Source organism: Brachyistius frenatus, unplaced genomic scaffold, assembly GCF_029030835.1.
Source record: "Brachyistius frenatus isolate BFR_SWC_R1_liver_20210118 unplaced genomic scaffold, ASM2903083v1 Contig_80, whole genome shotgun sequence".
Classification (NCBI taxonomy): domain Eukaryota; kingdom Metazoa; phylum Chordata; class Actinopteri; family Embiotocidae; genus Brachyistius; species Brachyistius frenatus.
Window position 1 is genome coordinate 487,788 of NW_027210679.1, and position 21,998 is coordinate 509,785.

The 21,998-nt window shown below is 42.1% G+C and overlaps 4 protein-coding genes across 8 annotated transcripts; 3 read left to right on the forward strand and 1 right to left on the reverse strand.

Annotated features, from left to right (window-relative positions):
• Nucleotides 1–653: 653 nt before the first annotated feature.
• Nucleotides 654–4,156, reverse strand: nkiras2 (NFKB inhibitor interacting Ras-like 2). The gene is made up of 4 exons (XM_069709011.1): nucleotides 4,023–4,156; nucleotides 3,624–3,744; nucleotides 2,674–2,915; nucleotides 654–2,144 (listed from the first exon to the last, which is right to left on the reverse strand). The coding sequence occupies exons 2-4, from the start codon at nucleotides 3,715–3,717 to the stop codon at nucleotides 1,902–1,904; spliced, it is 579 nt and encodes a 192-aa protein (XP_069565112.1). The 5' UTR covers nucleotides 3,718–3,744; nucleotides 4,023–4,156; the 3' UTR covers nucleotides 654–1,901.
• Nucleotides 4,157–4,160: 4 nt separating this feature from the next.
• Nucleotides 4,161–10,910, forward strand: dnajc7 (DnaJ (Hsp40) homolog, subfamily C, member 7). 2 transcript variants are annotated; one of them, XM_069709009.1, is made up of 14 exons: nucleotides 4,161–4,327; nucleotides 5,156–5,244; nucleotides 5,378–5,502; nucleotides 5,878–5,991; nucleotides 6,306–6,380; nucleotides 6,492–6,610; nucleotides 7,158–7,311; nucleotides 7,520–7,684; nucleotides 8,262–8,353; nucleotides 8,501–8,574; nucleotides 8,753–8,899; nucleotides 9,018–9,182; nucleotides 9,315–9,377; nucleotides 9,519–10,910. In XM_069709009.1, the coding sequence occupies exons 1-14, from the start codon at nucleotides 4,254–4,256 to the stop codon at nucleotides 9,554–9,556; spliced, it is 1,494 nt and encodes a 497-aa protein (XP_069565110.1). In that variant the 5' UTR covers nucleotides 4,161–4,253; the 3' UTR covers nucleotides 9,557–10,910. The 2 variants fall into 2 exon arrangements, with proteins under 2 accessions (XP_069565110.1, XP_069565111.1); XM_069709010.1 differs by having other exon boundaries at nucleotides 4,241–4,327; nucleotides 9,018–9,170.
• A 249-nt stretch (nucleotides 10,911–11,159) lies between these two features.
• odad4 (outer dynein arm docking complex subunit 4) lies at nucleotides 11,160–14,087 on the forward strand. Of its 4 annotated transcripts, none has more exons than XR_011311349.1 (11): nucleotides 11,160–11,326; nucleotides 11,426–11,557; nucleotides 11,670–11,823; nucleotides 11,913–11,974; nucleotides 12,262–12,415; nucleotides 12,620–12,814; nucleotides 12,900–13,107; nucleotides 13,186–13,272; nucleotides 13,445–13,641; nucleotides 13,805–13,901; nucleotides 14,003–14,087. XR_011311349.1 is itself a non-coding variant. In XM_069709048.1 (11 exons), exons 1-11 carry the CDS (start codon nucleotides 11,201–11,203, stop codon nucleotides 14,036–14,038), a joined length of 1,452 nt encoding a protein of 483 aa, XP_069565149.1. In that variant the 5' UTR covers nucleotides 11,160–11,200; the 3' UTR covers nucleotides 14,039–14,085. The 4 variants fall into 4 exon arrangements, 3 of the variants coding, with proteins under 3 accessions (XP_069565149.1, XP_069565147.1, XP_069565150.1); XM_069709048.1 differs by having other exon boundaries at nucleotides 13,801–13,901; nucleotides 14,003–14,085; XM_069709046.1 differs by having other exon boundaries at nucleotides 13,801–14,081.
• A 1,706-nt stretch (nucleotides 14,088–15,793) lies between these two features.
• cnp (2',3'-cyclic nucleotide 3' phosphodiesterase) lies at nucleotides 15,794–20,858 on the forward strand. Its single transcript, XM_069709040.1, has 4 exons — nucleotides 15,794–15,911; nucleotides 17,474–19,010; nucleotides 19,122–19,249; nucleotides 19,440–20,858. The coding sequence occupies exons 2-4, from the start codon at nucleotides 17,513–17,515 to the stop codon at nucleotides 19,902–19,904; spliced, it is 2,091 nt and encodes a 696-aa protein (XP_069565141.1). The 5' UTR covers nucleotides 15,794–15,911; nucleotides 17,474–17,512; the 3' UTR covers nucleotides 19,905–20,858.
• The last annotated feature ends 1,140 nt before the right edge of the window (nucleotides 20,859–21,998 follow it).

Below are 21,998 nucleotides of genomic sequence, written 5' to 3' on the forward strand. Positions count from 1 at the left end.
TGAAATCCACCCAAGTCAATTTTATCCAGCGTCACAGACGGGAAATATCAATAGGTCGTCTTTAATATTAATATCTAGTGCTTATTATTAGTCTGGTTATTTTGTAGTAACCTTATTGTATTAATGAAGAACTTTTGTGTTTGGATGGAGGCAGACACAGCATACTAAGAATTGAACCTGTCGATAGACGTCGTTATTAGGAAAAAGAAAATCAAAAAACAATGTACCCGTTTAATGATTTAGACTTTTGGCCTGTTTTTAAAATGATTTATATTCCATGTTTGAGCTTCATACACTACCAGACAGTACAATTTCTTTCAGTGGTGTATTATTTGCATCACTTAATCAGTTTATTTTGTAAAGCATGTCTTACCACAGATTAGTTACAGACCAGTCAAATGACACTGAGGGACAGTAGATCTTTTTAACAACATGAGAACATCCACATAGTTTAACTGGAATATTGGAGATATCTACTGGAATTAGGTTGGCTTTATCTTACCAGTCTGAACTGGAATTCATTTTTGACCTTTTATATTTGAAGTTACAAGTCTCGGGAGAGATTTCACCAAATCCCTCCTCATCAACTCTGAAGGGACGTGTGCTTCCTGTCCGTGATGCAATGGGACTGAATGATTTAGCACAACCACAAATTCTGGTTAGGCACAGAAAAGGCTTTAATTTGTTCACAAGCATGCAAACAAATAGAAAGTGAGCAGTTTCAGGATATGTATACATGAAAGCTCGATATTCACAAAAGAGTGTTGCATATATGATACACAGTGTCAACATTGTGGCACAAGCAACGTGAATTTTCAAGACAATATCAAAGCATTTTCCCTTTACAATGAAACAAACTTCAAAAGCTGCTCATATATTGACCTCATGTTGCACCCTGAATGAACAGTTCAGTGATCAGCTACAGGTTTTACCGCACCTCAGTAAAACTATACCAACTTTAACAGTGACTGTAACTGATTATCACAGTCATGTTGTTAATGATACAGCATTTGAATGTATGTTTTTAATGCGGCACAACCAGAAAAAGTGTCACCTGAGCCTGCAGAAATATCTACCTTTCATGTCAGAGTCCAAAAGCCTGCACAGAAGGCTGTACGTGGTAAGGAATGTCAATCACTCACTGTACAACATTAAACAGTGAATCTCAGCAACAAACGTGTAGTGTAACGAATCTCCACATCGACAAACGGCACAGTTACTGTACATCACAAATAATCTATCTAAACCTCCTTCAGCCATCGTTCCCTTTACAATATATGAAATTCAGCATTTGTGTGATGCAGTTATTAGGTAACATTTGAAACGGCTACCATTTCTGATTCAGTCCCTGTGCACATTTACTGTACAGGTACATCAAATAAAAGCCGGTGTACATATGTGCAACGTCCTGATTTATCTAAGCAGTGACCACCATGAGACATCTTTAAACTCTCTTAGTATAAACTCAGATGAAAATGTTGATTGTCAGTAGTTGAATTACAATAAGTAGACCCAAAGCACACAGTCTATGGTCCAAACATAACTGCTGATCTTATAAGTGAAATAGTTTGATCATAATTCAACCCGGTAAAATAGGAATGACAAAAATATGAGGGATTCTTTCATGTTATAGCTGATATTGATCAAAAAACAAAGATATGGATTTACTCTGTCATAATTACAGTAGTATTTCACTAGAACATCAAGTATAGATGCTCACTGTACATAAATATCCATACAATCATCCTGCCTTTTCTCTCACGGTCCCTTCTCTGCATTCTCAAAACTCTTATTACCTCAATCCCTCATCATATCAAAATTGATTTTCCAGTAAAACCAGGTTCCCTTTCACATACCTCCCATTTTCCTCCTCCCTGATCCAGGCAGCACTGTTTGGTCTTTTAGCTGTCTGTAGAACCACTGCCCTTGTTCTTGTTGCGGCTGAGCGGGAACGTGGACTTGCTCTGTGGCTGCGTCATTTTGCTGGCCAGGTAGACGAAGGGTTCGATGAGTGTACGCCGGTCCACCACTGAGACCTCCCAAAGACGCACCTTCTCATTCTTCGCCCAGTTCTGGGCCATGTTAGAGTCAATTCTCCTCTCATCCTGCTTGTCCAGCTTGTTACCCAACACAACAATGGTCACCTGTAGATCGATAGATCGATAGATCGATAGATAGATAGATAGATCGATCGATCGATCGATCGATAGATCGATAGATCGATAGATCGATAGATAGATACTCTATTAATCCCCAAAGGGAAAAAAATTTTTTCGCTACAGCAGCATTTATAGATACAGGAAAGCAATAAAAATAACAGTAAAAATTATAAAATATAAATGATAGATCAGGGTTATCAGGTTAGTTCCACATCAGTGAAGTCTCAAGCATAGCTCATATTGAAGACTAAAACTGTGCTTCACTACAGGTTGTCTGATGGGAGGTAAATAAAGTTAGGAGGAAATCACATCCTAATTAATAATTCATAGATCTCATCCCAGTGCACAAGGAAGATGAATCAATGTCTGCAGAGCTGACTTGCTACCTTTAAGATGCCTGAGTCCTGTCAGGCACAAAAAGCTTTAAAGCCATTGTCATGAATTTATAAAAGCCTGGCATCTCTCTGAGTACTCATGAAACCTGACTCTAAAAACAACCGTACTCGGTGCTTACCTCCTTCTTGTCTCTGTGACGATCAATGTCCTTCTTCAGGGCCTCCATTCGCTTAAAGGACTCTTTACTGTCAATGCTGTAGACTAGTACAAAGCCATCAGCAAAAGAGTAGTAATGTCGGGGAAACTCCATCCCGTCCCGGAGTCCGCGGGTGTCATAGAAGCGCACTTGCTCTCGTGTGCCACGGTCAGTTTCTATGGAGCCGATGTAAATATCCTCCAGGGTCTCCATGGGCTCTGAACCTAATGTTGGATGAACAAAGACAGGCACATACAGTGTGATATTCTGCACAGGTGCTAAGACAACTGCTTATGTATTATGAATATATAATATGAATCCACCAAATTTGAAAATACAGAGACACAGTGTTTTTTCCCCCTAAAGTTTTATCAGGAGCTGCTCATCAGCCCCCCCCCTTGTTGCTTATGTCATCAGCTGTGCACAGTGGAAAGAAATAGCTGCTCCCAGAGGTGCCTGACTGAAAGCAAGTTGAGCATTTTGACAAACTCGTGTGGGAGTTTCCACTGAATTTGTAAAACTTGATGACATCCAGTTCTATAAAAACCAAGTCGTTAGAACAAGAAATTTAAAGTTTTATAGCTCTCTGGTTTCCATTTTAATGAGCAAGTTGATTATGTACTGTGATTAAAACAGTATACTTGCTTATTCAGTAGCTATTCTCAAATAATGACTTAGTGATTACGAGGGCTCGGGACATCCGAACAGCTATAAAATATTAACGTGTTGCAGTCAATTAGTAACAATCAAACTAACCACTTTAAATATGTCATCAACTACAAAGCATATAAACTTGCTCTGCTTTCCCCCCCCCCAAAAAAACAACAACAACTGATGTGCCTCAGAAATACTGAACTCTCAGCAAAAGTTTCAAAAGTGTGATTTGGACTCATTCAAATAATACAGTAATATAATGACGGTTAGAAACATACCTGCCACATGATTGGCATACAATAATTGTTCCAACACAGCCGTTTTTCCGACTGCACCCTGACCACACACCACCACTTTGCAGCTTTTACCCATGACGACGTCTCACTCCGGCCAGGAAGTCTGTTTACGGGAGAAGACGAGACGCACACGTTGAAAGCTGCCGAGTCAAATCTCACTGTCGGGTGTAAAACGCACCGCGTTTTGTTTATACACGTGAACTAACTCATGAATAAATAGGTCACTTGCGACAACATAACAAGTAACGCATTAACTAGTCGCGTGAAGGCATTAACAATAACGAATAACTTTGAAGGGTTTGTGACGCGAAGCGTTAGCTTAGCATTAGCTTTCGGAAAGCTACAGAGCCCCGGTATCGCGCAGCAAGTTGCAAATATTACCTTAAAGCTGACGAATCCGACTGAATCTTCTCTTTAAAACACAATAAGCTGATACTGGCTCTGTGTTTTGTCGTTATGTAATAGCTATTGTAATAAAAAAAATAAAAAAAATATTTTTTTTTTGCTCGCGAGCCAACCGTCTTCCTCTACCTCAACGGACTACTTCCTGTTTACATGTGTACGTAACGGACTGCAGCATGTGGCCCCGCCCCCCTCCTCATTGACGGCAAAATGGCGACGGAGAGCTGTGATGCCGTGAACATGGACCCTGACATGGATCTGCTCAGCGACGAAGAATTAGAAAGGTGCGAGAGATGAAAGCTTTTGTTGACAGCTGCAGAAATGTACATATAACGAAGCGTCCTGTCGACACGTGTCACCGCGAGCCGCTGCCATGCCGATTTTTTCATGTCGCATTATGAAAGCTAACTGTTTCGCTAAAAATTTGGCCACGGGAAAAAAAAAAAAAAAAAAAAAAGCGTCTGGCTCGGCTGTCCTCCGCTCGGCGAGCCCTTGTGCTGGATTTTTCTGGGCTGCGGTCAGACAACGCCGTTAATGTCTGTAAATCTGCCGTTGTTCGTCGAGTGTAAAAGCTGACAGGAAGGTTTTTTTTTTTTTTTTTTTGCTTCCACATCGTTGCAATAATCTCAGAATGGCAGTCGGTGGCTCACTAGTTAATGACACAGTCAGTCTCTCTGTGGTCGTGATGTAAAACATGAAAGGCCTCCCCAAAAAAAAAAAAAAAAAAAAAAAGTCATGGCAGTGGCCCACAGCATGGTGTCATATGTTCCTGGCTCTGCTCTTCCCTGCCAGCTGCACAAAATAGCAACGTGTATGCTTTGAATAGACACTTGTGCCTAGATGGTTTGGCTCGTTGTCGTGTTTAACTTTCTGATGCACACTCATCCGCAATCTTTTATAGGCTTTCAATTATGGATGTGTTGTTACTTAATAGCCTCACACTTCGAAATATGTCAAAAAAGACAAGAAACTCATACCTCACAACCTGTAATCTGCCGACCAACCACGTATCACTTATATGCCGTCCTCTCCCCCCCCCCTTTAACTCCCCTCAGACTTGCCTCCTGAATCTACATTTGACTTGTTTTTTTTTTTCTTCCCACTTTAAACAGAGAAGCGGAGGGCTTCAAAGAGCAAGGCAATGCCTTTTACGTCAACAAGGACTATGCGGAAGCGTACAATTACTACACCAAGGCCATCGGTAATTATTCCCAAATTATTCAGATCATGTTTCCTGTTAATAAGTCACTGGGATGGTTCCTGGTTTGGGTGACAATTGCACATTGAAATTCTGTACATCCTCAATAGGATATCAATAACTTTTTCTTCCACAGATATGTGTCCAAAGAATGCAAGTTACTATGGAAACCGTGCGGCCACGCTAATGATGTTGTGCAGGTACAGAGAGGCCCTAGAGGATTCCCAGCAAGCAGTAAGACTAGACAACTCCTTCATGAAGGTGGGTTGGGTGAAACAAGCCGTTTCTATTGTTGTCCTCCATTGTTAAATATTCTCAGCCGGAGATGAGACAACAACATTTGCTGTTGAACTTAAATGGAGCCTTAATTGGTTTTCACTCAGCTTCGCTTGTAGTTTAAGATACTGTACAGCCTGTAGGAGTCACCAGTTTTGTGCTTGTGCATGTTTTTGTCTATAGTAACATGGGGCTCTTCAGTACATAAGCAGCAGCACACACCCGTTGGAAGTTAAACGATTAAATGGATGTGTCACGTAACCAAAACAGTAAATTAGGGCTATCCTAAGTTTTTAACAAGCTTGTGAATTGAGGGACATTATCACTTGAGGCTGTGAACTATAAATCTTGTACCCACAGGGCCATCTGCGAGAGGGCAAGTGCCACCTGTCACTTGGCAATGCCATGGCTGCCAGCCGCTGTTTCCAGAAGGTTCTGGAGCTGGAGCCAGAAAACAGCCAGGCCCAGCAGGAGGTGAGCTGACCTTAGTTTTAGTGATCTGAACCCGATCTGACAGCTTGGACATGATTATCCACAGTTAAATGAGCTTTGGCCAAGCTACTGTCAATAAAGGGCAAAAGTCAGATACTGAGAGGTTTAAGAGGAGATCACAACTGGAGCTGCTGTTAATTCTCAATTAGAAAACCAGAAGACAGGTTTACGGTTATGTCCTGGACAGCTGCTGCTCACAATGACCTGAATTTACAAACACTGAGCGTAGATTTTAAACAAAGAAGTAGCCTATTAGTTTTTCCTCTGTCACTGAATACCACAAATTCCTTTGGCAGCTGAAGAATGCAGAATCCATCCTTGAATATGAGCGAATGGCAGAGATTGGATTTGAGAAAAGAGACTTCAGGATGGTGAGCTACTGCGCAGTTTCAGTTATATTTCTCATTTTGTAATGCAGTAAATGTTGCTAATAACTGCATGTAAAGCAACATGAACTGTATATATACTGTGGTTGTCTTTAGGTTGTCTTTTGCATGGACCGTGCCTTGGAGTCTGCCGCAGCTTGTCACAGGTTCAAGATACTGAAGGCAGAGTGCTTAGCCCTGCTGGGACGATACCCCGAGGCTCAGTCCGTAGCCAGGTAAGAAGGTATATTTCATAACAAGTTCACTTATTTATTTGAGATTATTGGAATTTATTGCAATGAGGTCGGACCGAAAGAAAAGAAAAGGCCACTGAGGTGTGCAACATCAGCTCTGCTCAGTCACGTGTTTTATCAGTCAGATACAACAAAAAACATTTGTGTTTCACAGAGGTCTGTAGAAATGGGAAAACAGTGAAATTTCATCACATCACCTTGTTAATATGCCTTGAAAATGAAGATTCTCTGGCGTGTGCCTGCAGAAACTGTGTGGTCGGAGAGGTGGAGACAGTGAGTCATTCTCACAATATAAAGCTGCTTTACAACCTAGCAAATAACAACTTTGGCTGTCGCTCTCCTTCCATTATTTTACCACACTTACTATCGGTTGCTTCACGACTGTATCCGGAGGGCTCTGTGTCTCATCAGATTCTACAGTGTACTCTAGTTTTCACCTTAAAGATGACACAAGATGTCATAAATTGAATGGAATTTTCCCTTTTTATTGCAGATTTAATACTGATACTAATGATCTGTTTCCATCCAGTGATATTCTGCGAATGGACTCCACGAATGCGGACGCCCTGTACGTGCGTGGGCTTTGTCTGTACTATGAGGACTGCATTGATAAGGCCGTCCAGTTCTTTGTCCAGGCCCTGCGTATGGCTCCTGACCATGATAAGGCTCGGCTTGCATGCAGAGTGAGTAATTCTGTATATGATGTTTATAAATCAAATAAAAAGATTAGTTGTGATTTACTTTAGAAAAAATAGCTGAAGAGAAGTTAGCAGAGGAAATGACCTCAGAAAATGTGGTTTTCATTTACCCATTTTGAGTCTGCTGATTGAGTTTGCTACTAAAGTAGCTCAGAGTAGCTTTTAAAGCTGCCGTTTGTATTGTCTTCACCAGAATGCCAAAGCACTAAAAGCCAAGAAGGAAGAAGGAAACAAGGCCTTTAAAGAGGGAAACTTTGAGCCTGCCTATGAGTTGTACTCCGAGGCACTAACAATAGACCCCAATAACATCAAGACTAATGCCAAGCTGTACTGTAATAGAGCCACTGTTGGATCTAAGGTGAGTCACATGCCAAGGACACATACCCCTGGTTGTTTTTAATCACAAGTGTGAACTGTAAGATTTCATACACAACGGACACCATAACACTCAGAAAAAAATAGCACACTCTTAATTTGGGTTTTTGTATTGCTGTCACAACAGGTTATATTCCGAGTCATTGCAAATAGTTAGAAACATATTTAATTACTGAGCAAAAGTTGAATGTCATCACAGTTTGTGGCTATTTGCTGATAACCAGAGAGCGTAACATGTTTGACAGAGTATAAGTAAAACATTACAAAGAGCTGCTTTGTCAGATTGTAAAATGCCTTACAAAATATCTGCGCAGCAAAAAGCATTGAAACACTGAATGAACCCAGAAGTATATAATATTCAATAAATCAGTGTGAGCAACAAAGCACAAAAACAGTCTTTTGTTAAATTATTGTGGTTCTTGAAGTTTTTCTGAATCTTTGCCATGTTGTACTTTATTCTGTCACATCAGCAAAACTAGGTCGATATGTCTTCTCCTCTCTCTCTCGCTCTCTCGCTCTCGTTGCCTCTCCTGGTCACACTTTCTATTTTTCTTTGAAAGCTGAAGAAACTAGAACAGGCCATCGAAGACTGCACGAAGGCCATTAAACTGGATGAGACCTACATCAAAGCCTATTTAAGGAGAGCACAGTGGTATGTCGACGAATTCTGACATGGTTGTCGGCAGAGACACTAACTTGTATTGTACTACGTTTTCCAACATGGTTAGAAAGTAGACAGAATCATCATTGTTTTCTCCACGTTACTGTTCAAAGAAATAATAACAGACTTGTGCTGCAGCTACATGGACACAGAGCAGTATGAAGAGGCAGTGCGGGACTATGAGAAGGTTTACCAGACAGAGAAGACAAAAGGTGAGAACCACGCTGCTCTGTTGGGGTTGAGCTTAGTTTTCACTGCAGATATTTCCACCTTACGCTGCTTTTACTCCGCTATCATCCAGCAACCTGTGACAGTTATTACATTCCTACGTTGCATTGTGTTAGCGTGAGCTTCTGAAATACAATTACTTTTTTTGGCTCTATGCCCTAGAACACAAGCACCTCCTGAAAAATGCCCAGCTGGAGTTGAAGAAAAGCAAGCGGAAAGATTACTACAAAGTGCTCGGGGTGGATAAACACGCCACAGAGGAAGAGATCAAGAAGGCTTACCGCAAACGGGCACTTTTACATCACCCAGGTGCTCGATTTCCTCTAATCATAAAACGCCCGTTGTGATGTTGAACATCTTATTAACAAACATAATACTCGTGCGCAGCTCGTGACTTTTTCTCCGTCGTTTAAATCTTTTCCTTTAGACCGTCACAGCGGGGCCAGTCCCGAGCTGCAGAAGGAAGAGGAGAAGAAGTTTAAGGAGGTGGGTGAGGCTTTCAGCGTGCTGTCAGACCCAAAGAAGAAATCTCGCTATGACAGCGGACAGGATCTCGAGGATGACGGCATGAACATGGGAGGTGAGCACCGTGGTAAGCATAGGTTGTGGTGGGAAGCGTCGAAGGTGCACACAGTTTTAATGATGAGGTGCATGAGAAAGATCAACCTGGCTGCAAAGTTCTTTGTGATGATGTAGATTCTTACTTGTATTTTGTCTCTACTAGATTTTGATGCCAACAATATTTTCAAGGCGTTCTTCGGAGGTCCGGGGGGTTTCAGTTTCGAAGGTATTTCATGTTCTGTTTAAATTCTGTAAGAGCAGCTGTGAAAATCTGATCCTCTTCCCACCGTTTAGAATGACACTCACTATGAAAATCCAGAAAATGTATTTTAATTACTGACTTGATTTATGTTTTTTTTTTTTCTAGCGTCTGGACCAGGAAATTTCTTCTTCCAGTTTGGTTAATCGTCGGATTCGTCGACCTAAACAGCTACTACATCAGGACTTTTCAACAATGTCAACCCCTCGACCCACCATCCGTATTTAATGACTGACTGATCACGTCAGATTCTTGTCTATGCCATTGACTGAATGAATGCAACCCTATGACCACATGCAGCAAACGATTTAACACCCGTATAGCAAAGGACACCAATATTGCTCAGATAGAGTTGATAGCGTTACTGGTTTTGGATTTTTAGTTTTCTTCCTTCCAGAATGAAACAAACTTGAAAGTCAGTAATGGCTAGCAACACTGGTCCAAATATTCTGTGGATTTTTCAGATAGGAAAGAGTGTGCAGCTATTGTATCAGAGCTTTTTGGGATCCATTCAGGAAGTGCCATCCTGGGGAAACTCTCGAGCTGCAACTGCGCATTGAGCAAGTTATTATCCTGCTCATCTCAACTTACTGCTGACAGGTTATTTTTTTTGCATGAACGTGAATAACTTGCTCTGTGATTTCTGAAGAAAATCACAGAGCAAGCGGCACCTCCCCCTGTTGAAGAATCTGTCAGACAGACAGTTGGCTGCTACGAATTCGCACTGAAACTGCCTCCTTGTCATAAGCCTATGGGAGAACTCTGTCATTTTTTTAAATGAATGACAGCCGGAGCCCAGACCTACACATACAGTACAGCTGAAGCACACTAGAAAGATGGCAGCGGAGACAGCTGTGCTGGCTTTGTTGCCAGAAAAGTCCCCCTCCCTTTTGTTGTTACAGGTTTTATGTTTGATGTTGCCATTCACAGATTGCTGCATTGTACATTTTACTGGAATGTAAAGTGTTGATTTGTGATGATAGTTGATTATTTTTTCCATTTTTTTTTTTTATTTTCATATGTATATTTATTGTAAATTTGCTGTCTGATTGACGCATAGGTGTAAGATGAAGCAGCTCTTCTCTTTTTTGAAAGAAGCAACCATTACAAGCATATCTTTGACCAAAAAAAAACTATTGTTTTCCAAGGTCTGCATGAAACATTATGCTAAAATTTATCATGCTGTATGTGTTACTTGACCGTGATGCAAGCTGTCTAATTTTATGCAACGCAACCAAGCATAATAGTATAACAATTATCACATAAAATGTGATATTTGTTTGCTATTGTCCAAGAAAAGCAGACATTGTATGATGGTTAAAACAGGGTAATGATCAGTTAATTCCTGATGAGTGCGTTGGTGCTCTTAATGAAGAAAAGAAGAGTGTCCTTATCTTTGCTCTCATTGTTTTTGCCCTTTACGGTGAAACCATCCTCTCTTTACCCTTGGAAAGTACCAATTGTGTCAATAAACGTGGCCTCCTCTGGGTTTCCCCTAAATTGTTTTTATTTCTTGTAATTTAGTTGAATGGTGTCAGCATTTATAGGTCATTCAATATTAATAGTATTTCGTAACCACGGTATTTTCAACAGCAAATGTGTTCATAACGAGGGTGGCGGTTTGTGCGCTGCAGCGAGCGGACGGAAGAGGGCGCTGTGTTCCCACTTGGGTGAGGAAGAAAGCGGCTTCCAGTTTGCCGTGGTGGTTGCTAGGATACCGGTATGGTGGACGGTGTTTGAAAAATTTACCGTGAGCTCGCTGTAAATAAAATATTTTTAAGTGGCCAAAAATGTCAAACACAGAAGGAGACCTCAAAGCTGAAAAGTCAAAGAGCGCGCTCGCAACTTTAAAGGCCGAAGGGAGCTGGCATTACCAGAAAAAGAAGTACAAAAAGGCCATAGACACCTTCACTGCGGTGAGTCTCTAGTGAGCTGGTTGGCGTTGGCCTAACTTTTAAATGTCTAAAAAATATATATATATTTTTTAAATTACCTGCTTTTTGGTCTTCGTTTAGGCACTGGCTTTGAACCCTACCGACAAGAACTGTTTCATTGATCGATGCAAATGTTACATGATGACGGGGCAGTATGAGAAGGCATTGAAAGATGCCGAATCCTCTCTTAAAGGTGACAAGGCATTTTACGAGGTGAGTGTTTAAAGTCGGTGCCTGTTGTAAACGTGGAGAAATTTATACAAGCATTCATTTTTATCGTGATTATTATTTATTTATTTATTTATTTATTTATTTATGTTTTAAGGGATTGTACCAGAAGGCTGAGGCTTTATACCGTATGGGAGAATTTGAATTTGCGCTGGTGTTTTACCACAGAGGGCAAAAGTTGCGTCCACAAAGAGAAGAGATCCGGCTGGGTATCCAGAAAGCACAGGAGGCTATAGAAAAGGCCATTGGCAGTAAGTGATGTGTAATAATATGTATTGTCTCGTGAAATCAGCCTCTCGCCTAAAGTCTGAAACTTGTGTTCTTCTCTGCCATCTTACAGGCCCTTCTTCTGTAAAACTGGAGATTAAAGGAGACCTGCCATTCTTCAAAAAAGATGAGGATGTGAGTCTTTCCCCTTTTTGTGACCCTTTTTTTTTTTTTAGCTTGGCAGCTGAGTTGTAGTCTGTTCATATGCTTGTATCTCTCCTGAACATGGTTGTGTTGTGTGTTAGTACACTGAGAGACACCATAGACCCAAAGTCAAGTCCTTTGCATGCGAATGGTATATTTATCAAAGACTCAAAGATTTACTTCTCTAACTATAACTATAGACTTTACAGTTTTCTATATGCAGTGTTTCGCCCAGCCTCGCTACTGATGCCCAATATTATTCTTTGTGAATGGTGAAGGGGACATCGCCCATTGCTGTTATTCATGATCTGACGAAGGAGAGAAAACAGCCGACCGCTAAGAATATCCCCAGGGATGAGAAGACAAAAAAACAACTGCTGGGAGAGTTTTACAATGACAAGAAATTTCTAGAAGACCTGATGAAAGATGAAGGTAATATTTTATTCATTTACCCTCATCTGATGACGCTTTGGTTTTTTATGGCACCTTTTATTTGGCCTCAGAGTCGGTACACCGTGGCTGCAAAACCTACGATCCACTTCTCTAAACCTTGCTGTTCAATTAAAACCCAGCTCCGTTTATGTTTTTTCAGTCTTAATGAACTAATATTTAAAGCTGCTATGCAATGATCTGCAGACTTGGTAAAAAGCTGGACGACGGATGGGGAACGAGTGCAGGATGTCTTTCAGAGCTGCCTTGCTGGCATTGACAATTTAACTGTCTATGCACAAGAAGGGAAGGGTAAGCAACGAAAAGGCAGCCAGCCCCGTCACAGTGGACCCTGTGAACCGGCTCAGTTTCTGCTGAAGAGCTTCGACGAAATAGATGAGGGTAAGACAGGCTCCCGGCCGAACGTGTAGCTTTGTGGTTTTCTTCTCAGTTTGAAAATGCTCACTTTATGTTCGCCGTCTTATAGAGTTGACATGTGGAAATGCAAACGGGAGTCTCAAGAAGGCTAAAGAAGTCATGAAGGTAGTGAAGAGCTGGTCAGAGACAGAGGCTCCTAATAAGAAAGAGGCTTTGGGCAGACTCCACAGTTGCATCGGAAGTGCTTTGGTTGACCTGGAAGACACGGACAAAGCATTAGAGCATCATCAGAAAGACCTGGAGTTGGCTATACACTGGTGAGAGTTTAAAGAAATTGCACAATTGTCGTGAAATTATATTATAACGAGATAATCACGAGTCTTTCTTACCAACAGCAAACTCCCAGAAGCAACGTCCAGGGCTCTGGAAAACATTGGCAGAGTCTACGCTCAAACTGGACAGTTTGCACGGGCCATTCAGTTGTAAGTAAATGACGAAATATCACCTGCACTTGTCAACAGAACATGAAATAATTGTTTCTTTGTTTGTTTGCAAGGCATACCACTGGCTTAATCAGCATCGTTGTGCATCGAGATGTGTATTTGTGATGTCATATTTATTTCAGTCTCTTCTCGCTCTTCATTTGCAATTCAGCTGGGAAAAGAAGATTCCCTTCGCACATGGTGCTAAGGAGAAAACCTGGTTGTTTTATGAGATCGGTCGTTGCTACCTGGAGCTCAATCGCCACAAAGAAGCCCGAGACTTCGGTGTCCGTTCAGTTGCTGCGGCGGATGAAATTACTCAGGAGACATGGCAGATAAATGTGCATCTTTTGGTTGCACAATCGGAATGTAATTATTATTATTTTTTTTTTAATTTAGTTTGTACTATTTAAACGCTTGCAAGCCCAATATTTAACTTTTGCAACTATTTAGTGCTGCAAAACTGTTGTTATTGTACAAATTAGTGACCTAATCTTTAACAGTAATTTCCCCACTCTTTTATATCAGACAGGCTTGGAAACATTGAATCCTGTGTCTCCCACTTTGAGACAGCGTTGACTCATGCCAAGCATCAAGAGGAAGACTCGGCCACGAATGCCATTCAGCAGGTTCCCTCTCCGTTGTCATCTTCCTCCCTCTGCTGGTTTTCTCTTTAGTTCCGTTTTAAGGACATCGTCAAACTCTGGCATTTATTATTTTTTGCTTTCAGGCTCTTGATGAAGCAAAGGAACACCTGCCACAATGAGGGTGTCTTCGATCAAGACTTGTGGCTCAGAGTGCAGCATGAGAAAAAGACAGAGGAAGAACGTTCACCGGTCGACTCCTCCTTCTTGTGTAGTAGCCCTCAAATGTTTAACACTTAAATGAAGCACAATTATAAACCAGTAACAGGTAGGTACTCCGATATCATCAAACTGTGAAGGTCATACTGGAGGCAAAGGTTTCACAGTATTAGAGACAATAGTTAATTGTCCAAAGTTATACTGTTCTTTGATTAAATAAAATGTTGAAATAGGGAATTTCTTAAGAGTTTATTTTCTGGCGTTCATCCTCCACCAGACGTTACCAAGGGAAACACCCAATATTCTTTTCTTTGTGTTGCATTTTAATGAGTCTTTCTTACTAAAGCTGATTGATGTTATAGTTTTGTCTCTGAAAATACAAACGCTATTATTTTCATTCTTGTTATTATTTTCAATTTCAGTCCAAATGTCTTTGTTGAGATTGCCTTTTATTTCTGTAATACCTCCATGGAAAACTGAAATACTCTAGAAATGTGTAATTTGACACGCAAAATACAGGTGCATTTTTATTTCCCTCTGGCACCAACAATGCAGCCTACCAACCATGAAGTATCTTTTCTCTTTGCAAACTTCAAAGTTCCACAAATAGAGTATTACTTGCTGGTAGGAAGTTCCCCGTGTTGCAACTCTATCACATCTGTCTGCAGTCGTACAAGGTGTCATTTACATAGAGATGACTTCTTCCTGCAAGGTTCCAACTCATCAGTTTGTGACGCAGTTTAACTCCAGTGTGTGGCCATGTTGCTCTGTTAACAGCACCCCTGTTTGTATAAGAGTTTCATTAAAGTTTGGTTATGTTCCTCAATTCATGAGACTTGTGATAAGCTCGCTGTTATTTTTCCTTGCGTGTATGCAAACTAGTTAAGTTATTCTGTGTCCGTGAGGCCTACCTTTGGATAGCAGAGGTATCACGTATCAAGAGATTGTGGTTTACACTGGTTTAAGATTTACATGTGTGATACATGCACAGATGTACACTGATGTCTGTGTATGCGCGTGCAAAAAGTATTTTAAAACGGATCAAGGTGTAAGTTTATTTTATTCATTCAGATGTGCTTCGCAGTAAATTTGAACTGAAATGATGAGAAAAAAAACTTTAATGAAATACAAAATGGAGACTTTCAGAATTCGCATGCGGTGGCAGGGCAGGTGTGGTGTACTTAGGTCAAATAAATTAAGGTATTTGTACTTTATATGAGTATTTTTTTTTAATAAATGCTACTTTATTCTTCCACACAACTACATTTCAGTGGGAAACATTGCACTGTGTACCCCACTACGTTTATCTCAGCTTTTAGTACCCTTTCAGATAAAGATTCGGACACAATGAATAATATAGCGAGCTTTTGATTACGACACATTGTTGAAGATAAAAAAAAATGTGCGGTTACCAACCTGGTTGGTTTCTGACAAATAAACAAACAGCTGCATGTCATTGGGGTCACAGTTGTTAACAGCGCCAACAAATAGTGATTTTTTTTTTTCTCCCTCTAAACTTCTCACATGGTTTAATTTCAATAAATGTTCAAATCATCCAATATCTCACAAAAATAAATTGTGCACGGCACACAAAATAAAAATGTGTCTCCAGCGGCGTCCTTCCGGTCGTCAGGGGCGTGTCCGTGGCCCCGCCCAGTTGCGCGTTCCCGGGAGTGGGGGTCTTTTTTTTTTTTTTCTTTCGTTTTTTTTTTTTTTTTTTTTCTCCCTTGAAGAGACTAGCGGATGCGTGTCTGTGCCCAGGACTTGCCTTGTCATTGTACCCGGAGAGAAACGCGTGGTCAGCGGCACCACCAGCTTTCACTGCAGCGTTAACTGGTAAGCGGACATTCAAACAATTTGCCCGGAAAAAAACAACAACAAAACAACCCGTGCATCATTTGTTTTTTTGTTGTTGTTGTTTTTTACACGGATTGCCCCTAAAGTGAGGAGCTCCAGTAACACGCCGTGGCTTGTTTACACCTTGCTCGTTGAACTTGTTTAGACGAGGTGCTGTGGGCACAGATGTTCCGGCCGCGTTTAACTGATTGACTGGCAGGATAAAGTGTTTTTCCGTGTGGCGTGTGCTAATGTTTGGTGCACGCCACTCCCCGTCTGCGTGGCCACGGTGTGCATTCAGTTAAAGGTAATCTGTCGATTGTCTTTGTCTAAAATAACATTGGACCTCACTTGGACGCGGCCTTTTGACACTTCCTCGCAAAAAAAAAAAAAAAAAAGGATCATAGTCTTACTCGGTGCATTCAGTTCAAACTCGCCTGAAACAAAAGGGAAACCACGGCCATTTAATGCTGCTGCAAGATTAACTCCTCTCCAAGTGTGCATGCTGCCCAGTTTTTTTTTGGTTTGTTTTTGCCCTCCTTCGGTTTCGTTTACTGTGCAGTGTTTGGCTGGAAAACGGGGATTAACATGAGGCACTTTGTCTTTGTTGTTTTGTTTTGTTTTTTGGTCTTGTGGAAGCTTCCTCTTCTGCCTCATGACGCCATGTGGTTTCACACATCTCCGAAATCCAGCGTTTGGTAACCAATCGTAAACTGACAATTTGCAAAATAACCTGCCACACGGTGGAGGTCGCTGCACTATGAAGTAATCCCACTTTTCCACGATGCTACCCTTTGTCTGTTTGCTGGCGAGCTTCGGCGCACTGAATGTGTCCGCGAAAGGTTTGAAAACAGTGTTTTTACAGACATGCCTACGTGTCTCCGTATCACGTTGGGTTTTTAGGTTCTTAACAGATTAAGCGAATGCAATTTAAATAAGGAGGGCGGTGGCAATATTTCCCCCCCCCCCTCTTCCATGTGCTCAGAGCTTGAAACACCCTTACTCAATAAACATGAACAGTAAATCTATTGGCAGTTGCAGGGCCATTGTGTTCAGATATTTTATCCACCTCTTTTTGCAGCAAAATATCTTGGAAAAACTGTATCATTAATTGAAAGAAGACTCCTCCGGCCTCTTTCTCAAATCATCGATATTGAGTAACTTCCTGTTTTGAGAAATTATGACCGCAATTCTCAGAACTGTTGGATTTTGGCCTTTTTATAAGAACATATGGTCTGGAAAAAAAAACTAGTCTGATGTAACAGCAAACATGTATTAACAGATTTTTAGTTCAAACAAAGAAAGTAGACGGTTTAACTTTGATTTGACTTTTTACACACTGACTGTTCACTTGCACACCTATCTCTTTTAAAATGGGTCTGGTTAGGGAACTTATTTTATGATTAATACTATTTTGTCAATCCCCAAAAGTAACCCTATCTATCTAAATCCATTTCAGTCATATTTCATTTGAAAGACTGGATTTTTCCTATCTTCAGACTGCAAACTCGGTCCTTTCTGGTCTCGTTAAACAATTTCTTTCTTGTAATTGTGTATTTAAGGTACATGCTGGTGCATAAAGTTGGACTTCAAAACCAGACATGGATCCCAAAATGAGTGGTGAGGTTTTGGACGCGTCAGAGGCGCCACAGCAAAAGACTGGAATGGAAAAAGAGGTTGCGTCAAAACTGGAGACACCAGAGGAACCCACAGAGCCTGAGAAGCCAGCAGCTGCCGAGGAGCAGGCAGTGAATGGCCACGAAACCGAAGGCATAACCTTGAAAGAAACAGAAGAGTTGATTGTGATAGAAAACGCTACATTGCCTGAGGACAAAAAGGAAACGAAGGCTGAGAACAGCCTTCCCAAGGAAAAATCAGACATGGAGTCAATGCCCAGTGCAGAGGCAACACCAGAACCAGATGAGTCATCTGAAAAGATCTCTGACCCAGTTGCAGCTTTAAACACAGAACCAGAAAACGCTAAACAGCAGGCTGTGCCAGAGAATGACCCAGAACCTTTGCAGGCGCGCCTGGCAGAGAGCACCCCTGAACCAGAGCCAGAGAAATTGGCAGAATCGGTCACAGAAGCTCAACTAAAAGAGCAAACATCACCTGAATCAACAGTGACGCTGCAGCCAGTCGATAAACAGCCACCCAGTCAAGAAGATAAAGTGTCAGAGCAGGTGGAGACCGAGAGAGGAACCACTATGGCTACTGGGGAAGCAGAAGTTTCCAAAGAAAGCGGTGATGGCGCTATGCCTAAAGTGGCAGAAGTAGAACCAATAGAGAAAGCAGTAGGGACTGCAGATTCCTCAGAAATGCCAACCGAAACAGCAACTTCAAAGGAAGAGGTGTCAGCTGAGACTGGAAATGTGAAACCCGCAGAGGATGAGAAGGAAGTTAAATCTGAATCTGATACTCTGAAGGGAGCAGAGGCGGCAGCAGGGGAAGTTGTTAAATCTGATGACGAGCTCCAGAAGGAAGAGGATCCAGCCCCTGCGTCTGGCTCCTTGTCTTTTGCCCTCTTTGAACGGGAGCAGACCAAAGATGCTCTGCTAATCTCTCGCACCCTCGTTGTCCTCAGAGGCCTTCCAGGAAGCGGGAAAAGCTTCTTGGCGCGTGCCATAGCTGACGCCTACAAAGACCACTGCACCGTCATCTGCGCTGATGACCATGGCATCAAACCGGAGAATCCAGACTCCTGTGCGGACGGGTACAAGGCTCTGGACGAGGCTGTGGTGGCCCGCTGCAGCGACGGGACCTCGTCCTCTGTGCTGATCGTGGTGGACGACACCAGCCACACCCAGGATCGTCTGGCCCGCCTGGGGCAGATTGCCGAGCAACACCATCTTGTCGCCCTCTTCTTGGAGCCGCAAACTGAATGGAGCAGAGATGTAGCGCAGCTGAGCAAGAAGACCAGACGAGGACTGGAGGTGGTCCAACTGGAGGCCATGAAGTGCTCACTTGAGGAGATGTCCCTTCCCCTTTTCTTTGGCTGGTTCCTTCTGTCCTCCGTCCAGGACAAGGTCAGGTGCACGTCCATGGATTTCCTGAAAACGCTGGACACCTTGGAGGCATTCAAGAAACACTCACTTGACTGTGAGTGTATGTAAAGACGGCTCAGTGATTGCACTTTGAGATATATTAAGTCTTCCAGCAGATTAGAATCTTCTGCTGTGACTAAGCTGACCTTGCCTTGTTTTTTTACAGTCACAGGAAAAGCTGAGAAGGAGGTGGACCTGGAGCAGTACTTTGAAGCCAAAGGAGCCCTTCATTGCACTACAAAGTTCTGCAACTATGGAAAAGCTGAGGGTTGCAAAGAGTATGCACAAAATCCCGTAAGAAACCATTTAATTGTTTGGTTATAGCTCTTTTTTTTTTTTGGTACATGTTCTGTAACTAACAAAAAAATCTGATAGATGTCTTCTTTGTTATTTTTTTTTGCATTGCTAAATCAGTGTGATGTTTAATTGGATTAAAAAGTTAATCTTGTGGTTTTTTTTTTTTTCTTCTTCTCCTCCTCTCTAGGCTGTTAGAGAGCTCTATGGTTCTGCTTTCGAGCTGTCGCTGAGTGCACTCTTTGTCACTCCTCGCACTGTTGGTGCCAGAGTGTCCCTCACCGAGGAGCAGCTTCTGCTGTGGCCAGCTGATTCCGAAAAGCAGCCAGAGTCTGCGGTCCCCGCAGCTGCCTCCCTGCCTCTGGGCAGCCGCGCCCATCTCACTCTGGGCTGCGCGGAGGGTGTCGAGCCGGTTCAGACGGGTCTCGATCTGCTGGAAATCCTGGCCCTGCAGCAGGAAGGCCAGCAGGGGGAGCTGGTGGAGGAGATGGAGCTCGGCTCACTGACCTACTACGGCGAAGGGAGGTGGCTGCTGAGCCTCAGAGAGCCCATTTGTGCCCCGGCCTGCTTCTCCAGCTTCTACGGGCCCAGAGAGCTCGAGGTGGCCAAAAAGGAACCCGAGAAGAAAAAGAAGCCAAAGTGCACCATACTGTAAATGGCCAACGCGGAGGATGTGTGGTCCGGGATGACTGGCGGGTTAAAACTTAGGCTTACTCTGTGCAAGGTTTGTGTGTTTGTGCTGCGTTTAGGGTTTCAGTTATAGCCACCCTAAATCCACAAGCTGTGTGCCTTTTACTGTTCATTTGCACCACAACCCAAGATGCCTTTAATCCAGTTAGGCTTGTTGTTGTTGTCGTCAGCATGGTTCAGTATTTTGTTTTGCATATCAGCAGCCAGAGTTTCAACACCTGGCTATCTGCTGAGGTCTCGTTAGCTGCAGTTTGACATAGTATAGCCTCCTCCACAGTTATCGAAAACTTAGATTTCCTCCTCTATACATCAGTATTTCTCAAACATTCAGATGTTCTAAACTAGGTACTTTCATTGCATGCATCCCTGGTTAATGGTATCAACATATTAACACATTTCTGACCTGCTAAAAGTAGCCCTGCCACTTCAACAGAACTCGTCTGGTGTTAACTTCGGTTTAGATGTAAGTTAAGATTAGCTGTCTTTTCTTTGCGTGTGTGTTTGCGCAGCCTAGGAAGTAATTGTGACAATAACGTATGGGCCAAAGTTATCTATTTGATTAAGTGTATTAGAATGAATGTCATTTATAGAGATCCTTCCTTGTAAAATCTTTGCACTGTGCATAGTTTGAAAGGGAGAATGCTGATGAGTTTGGCGTTTGTTTCAGCCGCTTGCACTTATTGCTTATCAAACGCTGTGAATCCATGTCCATGCTTTGCAATCTTTTCTACTACACAAGACTGCACCCTTGTTCCCTTTTATCCTCTTTGAAACGCACTTCGTCGGTTGCATTTCGATTTGTATCCTCTGTGACTGTAATTTTTGAAGGGCAAGTCCTACTTTGTGTAGCTCTTATGAATCACTATTTTTGCACTTGTTTTGTACACTTAATAAAAGAGAACTTGCTTTGCTCCAACAATTTGCCGTCTGTTCAGTCATGTTAATGCCTTGGTTGACAAGTAGGACGGTGTGTCTGCACATGGCTGTTTTCTCACAGCTTGCACTTGTAGTTGACTTGGTAAACCAGCAGAAGGCACCCATCACTCACTGCTGGAGATAAAACTTAACTGGTGGGGTTTGGGGTGAGGTGGTGTTTACTAATCTCAAAATAACTTCCTATCCAGTGGTATAGAATTGCCTTCAGCGCATGCATACCCCCTTCACCAAGCTCCAAATGTTGCATTTTCTAACACCATCACAGACTGGATGGCAACATCTGTGGTATCTTTTCAGCTTCTTGCACAAGTATCTGGTGAAGTATAAATGTTACAAACGTTATCAGCAGAAACGACTGCCAAACATTTGCCAGCTATCCAGAGTATCGGCTGATGGGGCAGCTGCTCGGTTGACTCACTTTCTGTCTAAAAGATGCACTGCAAAACTTCCCTGTTTTACACAACCAAGTCCAACATACTTTAATATTGCATTTGTGTTTAAATACTGCTTCTAATTTTGGTATTGGGTTACTTTTGCATCATATCAGGCTGAGCGACTGCACAATCGGAAAACAAATATTGCTCCTGGTATCTGAAAAGAAGCAAAACGTTGTTCTTTTCTGCACAAACTGTTTCTAATTTAATAAATACACAAGAAGGGCAGTCTGCATAAAGGGAGCTATGCATGTTTGCACAGCATCTTTCAATCTAAAAATAACTGGCAGTGTTTTGGGCCAAGGACAGGTAAAGGACCATCACCTACTGCTCTACTTAATTTGTGGCAAGGTTCATCTCAAAGTGCACATTCAAAGGTCTGTGCGCAGCTCGACGTGCTGTGTTCAGGATCAAGTGATTTCCTCATTGCTTACTAGGTCCATAGAGAACAGTGACGACCAACCAACGTCAGCGGCGGGTAATTGCCCCTTTTTCTCCCTAGTGGTGCGTGTGTGAGGTTTGTGGAGAAACCTTCAGGTACTCTGGAATCGTTTTTTTCCCCCAGTTAGTTCAGTTAACTGACGTAATTAAAGGTTAAGTGCATTAAAACAAAATGATCAAGTAAATTCAAAATGCTACTGGTTGTAACTTTAACATGTAAAAGTGCAGACAAACAGACCCCGATTACT